Source organism: Geospiza fortis, unplaced genomic scaffold (genome assembly GCF_000277835.1).
Source record: "Geospiza fortis unplaced genomic scaffold, GeoFor_1.0 scaffold428, whole genome shotgun sequence".
NCBI classification, from domain to species: domain Eukaryota; kingdom Metazoa; phylum Chordata; class Aves; order Passeriformes; family Thraupidae; genus Geospiza; species Geospiza fortis.
The window spans coordinates 657,914-668,073 of record NW_005054409.1 but is presented as its reverse complement, the minus strand read 5'-3'; the positions used below and the strand labels follow the sequence as shown (position 1 = coordinate 668,073).

The 10,160-nt window shown below is 43.9% G+C and overlaps 1 protein-coding gene across 1 annotated transcript in view; it reads left to right on the top strand.

Annotated features, from left to right (window-relative positions):
- The window catches only part of CCDC3 (coiled-coil domain containing 3), a 34,950-nt gene extending 26,612 nt beyond the window's left edge, over positions 1-8,338 (top strand). Inside the window, exon 2 of the mRNA XM_005426298.2 lies at positions 6,217-8,338. Within this exon, the coding sequence (XP_005426355.1) occupies positions 6,217-6,492 (276 nt within the window). The 3' untranslated portion in view covers positions 6,493-8,338. The remainder of the gene's footprint in view (positions 1-6,216) is intronic.
- Positions 8,339-10,160: the final 1,822 nt, after the last annotated feature.

Genomic DNA, 10,160 nt, shown 5'->3' with positions numbered 1-10,160 from the left:
CTGCGGCATCTCGGGCGAAGCGCTCGCAGGAACGTGTTCCAAGGGAACAGGAGAGAGCAGCATCCCCCAGCCCTGCCTGCAGGAGTGTAGGGGGGTAGGACGGTCAGCACGGACGGAGATGAGAGATTTCTGAAGCCAGGTCGTAGAACTTGTGGTTTATTGCAAAGGGCCTGGGTGCAAGGCCCTGCTGGGAGCTGCCAGCCACAGCTTGGAGCAGGCCCGAGAGAAGAGAGGGGCAGAGAGGATGAGAGGGTAAGAGAGTAAGAGGGTGAGAGTGTAAGGGAGTAAAAAAGGTAAGCGTGTAAAAGGGTAAGAGAGTAAAAGGGCAAGAGAGCGAGGTTCCTGTTACAATACAATAAATCTTCTTCTGTGTTGAATATTCTAATTCTCACTAACCAATCTACTACAATATACAAATCCTATAGCATTTACATACAGCCTATAAGAATCACTACATTACCATACTGTGTTACATTTTAAACTCTGAAAACTTCTCTTTGGGCCCCTTCTGCCAAGCTAGTGGGGTCTGCTCTGACCCTTGGACCTGTCTGCAAGCAGAGGGTGTTGCTTCATCAAAAGGGGATTACCTTCAGCTGGCCACACCATTGTTTTCCAGTTGTTCAGTAACTAAGGTATCTCAAAGTTTGCTTTCATTTCAATCTCACTTATAGTTTCTATAGTCTCAAAATCTTTTGCCAGACAATCATATTTATAAGGCTTTCCTGTTTCATCTTCCTCAACACCTGCCGGGGAAAAGCAGTGGGCTGGCCCTGTGTCCCTCCCTGGCTGGCCCTGTGTCCCTCCCTGGCTGCTGCGTGGTCAACGAGCACAGGAAGGGAACTTGGAGATGCCCCAGAGTGAGGTCGTACCCTCTTGATTTATTTTTCTCTTCCTGGAGACCTTCTGTCTCCCACTGCCTGGGCAGGGAATTTAGGGATTTACTGTCAGGACTAACTTATCTGCTCACTTGGCACAAGGGAGGTGCCTGTGGTAGGCAGTCTGGCTCATACCCTACACCTTTTTTCCCCCCTTTCCTGTCTTGATTAGTGTGGTTTCTATACTTGCTAACCCATTGACTTTTTTCCTTCACAAGTACAGGGAATAAGGTGTTGATCCCTTCCTGGGCACTGCCAGTGACTGTGACGACAAATTCCCATCCCTGTTTCCAATCCTGGCAGAGGTGACTTGGTGTGACTGTCACTTGCTATCTTGGTTTCCATCCTCTCAGCAGCTTCTCAGGCTTCAGGGCTGCAAGTGCCAGGGGAAAGCAATGTCTCAGGACAAGCTCTAGGTGTGGTTTTGGACCAGGGACCTCTCTTCAGGTACCTCCATGGCTGAGGCTCTTTTCACCAGTTCTCAAGTGCCCCATAATGACCCTGCATCCTGTAAAAACACCCTCAGCCAGAGCAGGGGTGGAAGGGCTGTGAGTTTGAAGGGGAAGTGTGGGGTTTTAGAATGAATGCCAGCAACACCCACTGCAGATGAGAGCCACCAGCAGTTCAGATACCTTCACACCAAGCAGTGATTTGATACAGGCCAGAACAAAGCTCTTTTTAAGGACCCCCAGGTACACATGAACATGGATTTGGGTCTGTTTCCAGGGCAAGCTTCTCCAAACTCCAAGAAAATCATCCTGCCCTAGCAGCCTGACCTGGGAAATTAGTGCCATTCAGATGCCATTTGATGGGACTCATGGTGACATCCATTCCAGTCTGAGACAGTTATCTAGGCAGGAGTCTCTGAAGGTGGTGCACCTAAGGGAAGTGTCTAAGGTAGGCAAGATATCTCCTCTAGGATGTGCCCATTTCTCTCTGATGACTGTTGGAAAAGATTACTTGCCTTGACTAGCTGCATCTAAGGAGCTTAAAGAGAAAATCTGCTTTTAGTGAGGAGTGAAATGAGGAAGAAGAGCACCTTGAGAGTGGATGTAGCCTGGCAGAGGCTTCCTGTAGGCAGTGCTTCATATCCCAAAGAAATTCACATCTCTAATATTTTGAATGAACTGGAGAGCTGTTACATTACATTTCCTGTGGCAAATGCTGACCCAACATTCAGCAAGGTAACAATTTCTTTCCACTAAAATTTCTTTCTCCATCCAGGTCTTGTGCATCTTGCTGATGTATATGAGGTCCTAGGGTGAAATCCCAGCTTATCTCCATTAATGCCAGTGATATGGATATGTCCTTGGCACCCCAATTCTGTACCTCTGAAAGTGCTGTTCCTGCAACAAGCAAAGGTGTAACTCAGCACTACCATGCCCCCAGCACTTCACCCAACACGAAGCTTTAACGGTGCTGACAGGGACTTTTCCACACTTCAGCATGAGTGTTGGTCTTGGCTGAAAAATCCCAGTAAGTGGAGGTTAAGTCACTCCATCCCAAACCCAATACTCCCTCTGCCAGACCTCCCCCATTATTCTTTGATTTCTTGTCTTTCTTTCCATGCAACACACTCACTCCCACTGGAAACACTTTTAGGTAGTGGGACTCCAGTGTTTTATAGCACTGTTGCCATAAGGAACATGAGGACATTGCTGGGACTCAACATCTCTCCCTTGAGTAGGTGGAGGGCAAGACTTGGGTGCCACTGCTGGACTTTGAGTGACCTGAGTTCTGTAACACTAACTTGAACCACTTATGGACATTTTGTAGTGGATGAACACTACCATCACACCCTTATCCATGGCACCTTTATCCACTGTGCCCTCAAACCGAGCTTCTAGGAGGCAGGTGTGTGTCTGTCAATAAGAACAGTGTGTATATATATCAGTTCAGGGTGGTTGGTAAGGGGTTTGCATACCTAAAATGTGATGCTCCAAAATCAGTTTGTTAGGTTAATGATTGGACTGGATGATCTTGGAGGTCTTTTCCAACCTCAGTGATTCTGTGATTCTATTCTATTTATTACAGTGCTGATTTCTTTGTCAGATTTTGTATTTCTCCTAGATATGGTGAAACTTTAAACTTTGTATATTTGTGATATAGTCTCTCAGAGAAATACTCAAACATATTTAAAAAGCAGTTTCACAGCTGTAGGCTGTCTGGGATAAATCCTCATGACCTGTATGGTTCTTGTGCCACCTTCCTCATTACATCTCTGGTTCTGCTCTGAACTTGAGTGTACCACTGCTGAGGATGCCCTCCTAACAAAACTGTGGAACAAGCAGACATGCAGACAGATCTTCAGACCAAACAACTCTTCTGAATTATAGATCATTAGGGACTTCAAATTTTGAAGGGAATTTGGAAAATTACCTATAAAGTTTGTCTAAGGAGCCATTTCCTAGTCCTTCTCTTCATTTCCCAAGCATCCAGGTAGCAACTGGCACTGGTTAACTTCTCACCAGCTTGTTCAGCAGCTGGGTTGGTTATCCAGGCTGTGCTGAGCTCACAGCTGTCACAGTTACACAGTTCTCAGCACCAGTTTGAGGATAACTTGGTTGCAGCCAGGGGAATCACAGCCCCAGCAGTAACAGCAAGGGCAGGACAGCACTCAAACATCATCATCATCACCACCATCACCATCCCCATCATTCCCACTGCAGAGTCCTGTGAAAAATGCTGTTTGTAACCAGCCAGTGAGAATGAGAGGTCTTCACCTTGTTATATTTCCCTACGTAGAAGGAACAAAGTGTTTATTTTCCAGCTGGTTGCCTTGCAGTTGCAGGCAGGCATCCAGTTATCAAGCTGGGCTTTTCCTATCGCCCACCCTGTTGGCAAACAAAGCCCTGCATATCAGATAGTGCCTTGTTTTTTTAGAACTGTGCTGTTCCTGTGATGTCTCTGGATATCTCCAGATAATTTAAGCACTAAACTGTGTGTTTCAGACTGGAGAGTGAGGCCTGTAGAAAAACAGTATAAGCAAATGAGCTGGCTAGCTTTTTGATAATGTTTGAGAAGTTTCTGAGTGGCTCCGTAGAGCAGATCTACCTCTGCTAACAAAGAACCAACCCCAAAATGCTTGTGAGTGTCTCTGGGGTGAGGATAATACTATCCCTGATGTCTGCTATTCCCCTATCAGCCAGCCCAGGCAGATGAAATGCAGTTGGGTTCACACAACCTCCCACTTCAGCTGCATGGAGTGTTTGTTCCTCTGCACTGGACTCTGGCATAGGCCATGCCTATCACTGCATCCATGGAAAATGCAGGAAATCCCTGGTGAAGCAGAGTTTCCACCTCATGTCTTCCCAACAAACATATTTCCCTAACTCAGTGTCCTCCTTTACGAGGATTTAAATTCAAGAAGTGTTCTGCTTGAGGTTTTGCAAGGGTTTGGCAAACACAAAAGCCAAGATGTGCTGGCTGTTTTCAAAGACCACTTGGCCTGAACAGTGATCAAAATCAAACTCTCTCCTTTTCAGCACAATTTCTGGCCCTCTATCTGTGAGCTCCCCATCTTGCTAGCATGCATTTATAAAAGAGCCCTAGAGAGAGAACAGTTGGGGCAAGAATTTGCCATATAGCAAAACCCCACAGTGCTTTTGCACAAGGAACAAGAGCTTCCAAGGGAGTGGAAGCAGTTGCTGTGTTTGTGTTGACTGGCCATGGTTTCCCACTGCTGGGGGTTTCCAAAGCAAATGAAATGTTATTCATCAAGGCAGGCTCCCTCCCCAGCCTTCAGTTGTTGAAAATACTACAAAGTAAGATGGAAAGAAACATGTAATCCTTCATCATCACAGTCAGGATTTACTTGTTTATTTAGATTCTCTGTCTGTTCCAAATGTTCTGCCAGAGAAAGCCCATCCAGACTCCAGGAGTGCTTGACACACATAGAAAAATTTCTAGATGTATTTAGAAGATAAATCCAGCAGAATACACTGCTTGTCCTCACAGTGCAGCAGCAAAATGAAAGTCCCATATGCACAATAAAATAGCTCAGGATGTTTTTTGTAGGGCAAAAAAAAAACCTGAGGAGAAATTGATTTTGATGTGGATCTTCTAAATCAGAAACTTTTTGGTGGAGCTGTCCTTGAGCTCCAGAAAAAAATTTTTCTGGGTAGAAAAAAATGGAACTTGGTGTCTTTGTGGTCAGTAAAAGGAGAGAGTTGTGTTCAGAGGGTGATTCCTCCCTCTGCCCTAGGAGGTGCAAATCAGCCCCTGGGAGGGTCTCTCCCTGCAGACACTACAGGGGAAGTGCAAGAGAGGAGCCCAGACCTGAGTCTCACTTTTAGCTTAAGAGAAGGCAGCTGAATCCCATCCTGAGTGAGGCTGTGTGTTGGGAACTGACTCCTCAGCAGCCCCAGCTGGTGTTTGCCATCCCACTCCTGTTGCTGCCCCTACAAACAGGAAACCAGTGAGACCATAAACGCATCCATGAGATAAGAGAGATCTTTTGGGTCATCCCATGATGAGGTAGTAGAAGATAAGCACTTGTTCAAGAGATGTTTTGCAGTTGTACCATCACCCAACCCAATAGATTTGAAAATGCCCTGTGAGCTGTTCTTCTAGTGATGCCTTGGGGGCAGCACCTTTGAAACCACCTGTCTTTTTTATTTTCTATCTAAGAGCCACTGGCATGAGTGAACATCAAGGACTTGATGTCCCTTCTGGGGGCAATATTGCAGTAAGTTGTATGGGGTAGAGTGGGAGGGGCAGTTTTCAGACAATGACCCCCCAGATAATTTATGTTAAAGTTATGGCATCATGGATGCTCCTACAGGCTGCTGAGATCTTACCCTCTAGGGTTTTGTCTTAAACAAGCCAATATAATGGGGTGTTTAAGACACCTCTGTTCTTAGAAAAGCAAAATAACCAGTTCTGGGTTTGGCAGGTGCTGTCCTTATTTCACATGTTGACATAAAGGGCAAAGGGCAGGGTCTTGTCAGAATCTGGTGTTTCTGAAGGGCTGCTAAGCTGAATCAAAACTAGAGTTTTCCAAAAGTGACATCCCTTGACCCAAACTCCAATTTAGTACCAGAATTATGGCAGCTTTTCTCCATAAACTCTATGTAGCCTCAGTGCACTGGACAGGTCTGACAAAACAGTTCATAAAAGTAATTTTGAATCACTAGTATCATTAAGATCTACAATTTTGGGTCTTAACTAAATCCACAAGTGAAAGAGAGGATTTTACTTAAGAGGATATAAAACCAAAGTAAAAGTTTCCCCAGAAAAGCATTCAGTTTTTGAAGAGTTGTGAGGTGTTTTCCGCAAAGCCTGAATTAAGCCTTGCTGTGATAACTTTTTGTGCAAAGCTGACCTGCTGCTGTCCCCACAGCTGATGTGCTCTTCGGTGCAGAAGGCCCTGTTTGAGGAGGAGGACAGGGTGAAGAAGCTGCAGCAGAAGGTGGCAGCGCTGGAGAAGCGCAACAAGCAGCTGCGAGAGCGAGTGAAGAAAGTCAAGAGGTCTCTCCGGCAAGCCAGGAAAAACTCCAGGCACATGGAGCTGGTGAACAGAAAGCTCAGTGAGAAACTTTCCTCTGCAGGTGGTCAAATGCCCTATATTAACTCTTTGAAGCAGGAGAACCACCACGGTACCTACCTGAAAGTATAATGCAGGGTAAGTGCTCAGGCCAGTGAGTTTTGTCTGCATTAGATCAGGGTCTGGCCCTCACACCTTGTCTATGCTGTGCTTCAAACCTTGCATGGAAAATGAATCTGACCTTGCTTTAGACACAGTGCCAGATTAAACAGGATTGCCAGCTGGATTTGGCACAGCCCAAAGCCTTGTCCTGCTGTTCTCAGTGGACACAGGGCCTGACAATCACCTGTGCTTCTCCTCCCTCACCCAGCGGCACCTCCAGCTTTAGGCTGCGTTTGATGCAAGTGCCAGCCCAGACCTCTGGGCCATTGCAGGCACTTGACACAGGAGCTCCTCCTGCCAGTTTACCTCCTCCTCATGAGCTGGGCAAGCAAGGCTTGGGATGTAGAGATGGATGTGGTGGGAAGGATGAAGGCATGGGTGCCCTTCACTCCCTTACCACCCCCAGGCTCTCAGCCTTGCTTGAGCTTGACTGAAGTCTTCACCCAGTGCCTGGGCATAGGCCATGTCCAAGACTCAGGCAGTTTGTGGCTCTCTTCAGCACAAAATATAGATGTGCCTATATTGTCTTAAGACTGTCCCTATATATCTTTAAATATTCTAAATTGAATATATATCAACTTTTATTTTTCCAAAAAGTGCCTCAAGGCTCTCAGTAACTCCCTGAGTGCCTTTATCACTGGTCAGCCAACTGGGTTGGAAACCACATCATTTTGGGACTGTGTCTAAGACCAAATCCTGCAGTCAGGAGTGGACTTAGCCTATGAGTGGGTGTTGGATCAGGCTCAGCAGGCAGTTTCAGATCCCATTCTCAAGCAGGTTTAATTACAGTGTGGACAAAGCTTCAAGTTTTGTAGTCACTGAGGTATAATGGAGGTTGCTGGGCAGCCTCACTTAGTTACATTTAAAACCTGTAGAGACCACATCAATATCAACAGGGCATTAAAAATTTAGGTAGTTTAAATATGTATATATTTTAAAATCCTATAGAAAATATTTTTATTACACATTTGATATAGTCTAATTTCTTAAAATATGAAGTAAAACCTGTTTCTTGGTTGTCTCATAAAGAAGAAAAGTCCATCATATCCTTTATTAGGCATTTAGAAACTGACTTCTGCTCAAGCAGTGTGGGTTTAGGCCTCAATATCCATGCCTGATAATGTTAATGCTTGAAACTATCCCTGCACTTGGAAAAGCCCATATCAGCTTTCAAATGTGAGTCCAAGCAGAAGCAGAACACAGAAGCTGACTCTCATTACCTTCCAGTTTTGCTCCTTTTGGAAATACTTTTTTTTCCCCTCTTGAAATAATATTGGCATTTTTAAAGATTCTGACTGCTCCTCAAGCTCCACTGGTTTCAAAGGCTCCACCTTCCACATCACCACAATTTGAATTGTTTTCTGCTAGAGTCAGCAATGCAGTTTCCTGAGAATAACTACAGAACTTAGGCTTCCTTAGAAGCCATCAAGAGATTTTAACTCCAAAATTGAAATCCACAGAAAAGTAACTACTTTTTGTTGTTTTATTTTCTGGCTTCTAAACTACTGTTTAAACAAATGAACTGATTTTCCTGGCATAGGTATTAAAAGCTTTTGTTTTAATTTTTTGTTAAGAAAAATATTCCCTCTGGTATTCATTCATGTTTTATAAGTGTTTGTATAAAGCTGAGAAAGTATAATTAATATAGTTACACCTTTGCTATTCTTACAGATTCTCCAAACACATGTTGAATATTTTTTCTTTTGGCTGGTATTTTTGTTGCTTGATGAAAAGATTGGAATTTTCTTTCTGTTTCCCCCTTTGTCTTCCTTAAAAAAAAAAAAAAAAGAAGTAAAACATTTTGTTCTCCTTGTAAGTTTTGTGAGAATTTCATTTATTCTGCAAAGAAAACAAAAAGAACCTCCCAAAATGCAAAGTCCAAATGCAACCCAAAATGCTCTCATTGGGTACAAAACCCAAAAAGTTTGTTTCCTTGTGAGTTTTTTCCCTTTCATTCCTACTTGGGTTTGGATCATTTCCAGAGATAAGGACTAGCAGTCAGATCAGGTCACAAGTTAACCCTCTCGACAAGTAACAGGGGATGTCAAACCTGAATAAAAATGCCATTAAAGTGTCAGCACTGACTGCCTGTCCCTGCTGGTGACACTATCCAGAGAGTGACCAGGAAGGCTGCACATGCAGGAAACACAAGAGGAATGCGGAATTTGGATTCTGTCTACCCAGGCTGGTACACAGCACACAGCTATAATTTTTAGACCCACTCCATAGCAATTTCAGGGATCAACTCATCTGGAGACCTGCAAAAAGGGCAGAATTTCTTGCCATTTCCAAGAGTAATGGGAAAGGCATGATTATGTTCCTCTTGAAAAGCTATGAGGGAGGGACTGAGATGCAGAAATGAACAGGAGGTTGGCATAGCTGGGTGGGTTCACAAGAGATGGTGTAGAGACCCAAAAAAATCCTGGTAAAAAACAGAAAGACCAAAAAAATCCCCATTTTGTTAGAAACAGCACCAAATGTGTCAGTCCCCCCTTGAGAAGTTCAAAGATGCTTTACAAATTAGTAACATCTGCTTTTTCAAAACATATCAGGAGCTTGAAGGCTGCCAGAGCATCTGCAGGACCAGTGCTAGGGGTGTCCAGAGCAGCTGGACACAACTGGAGACAAGGATGGGATTTTTGGCATCTGTCTTCACTGTGGGGATGCTTTTGTGGACAAAAAAATTTTTCCTGATGGATACACAGGATGACAAGAAGTGAAAGAGCAAAATTAATAGTAACAGGACAGAGTTAATGTAAGAAGGAGGGGAGGGGAAAGGAGGGGAGGGGAGGGGAGGGGAGAAAAGAGAAGAGAGAAGAGAAGAGAAGAGAAGAGAAGAGAAGAGAAGAGAAGAGAAGAGAAGAGAAGAGAAGAGAATGATAGAAGGAAACAGCAGAGGGGAAATTGTTCTCTTAGGGGTTGTCCCCTTTTAACCATCAACACATCCCTCTTGTACTGTTTCTGTCATAACTTTTGCAGGACTTGTCTCACCAGAGTGTAAGCGGATAATTCAGATGGTGATCTGCACCCAAAAATACCTTGAGTTTTTAGACTTTACACCTGAATTTTCTGTGTTTTTTTGAAAGTGGATGTTTATAGAACAAAATGTATCAAACAAACTTTTCTCATAAATCCCAATATCATCCTGATTTAAAAACCCTACCTGAATAACTGGGGAAGAACCACAAAGTGAGGTAGGATTTATGGGGAGCAGACACTGTTAGTAGCTTTCTTTGCTCCTTAACACCAAAACCATCGAGAAAAAAATTACTTCCTTATGTTTGAATAATAATTTAGGGAAATAGCCATGTTATTCTATTTGGGTTTTGGCAGAAGGGGGTTTTGGAACCAAAGAGCACATCAGGGTTTCAGAGCTGTATCAGCAAAGCCCATTTCTAATACACAAAACCTCTCGCCAAGCTAGGTAATCTCCCATTAATGAGGCAAAGGAGCCCAAATTAATTTCTGAAAGTAGGAGAAAAAACATAGAGGCAAAACTGTAGAAAGCAGATGAAACTGAAAACATGTGTCATTCTTTCTTATAACAAATCCAAGTAATTGCAAGGAAATTTCACTTTCCTCCCTATTTAACCCCAATTATTTTCATTTCATCACAGACATGCACCTATTTCCCTCCA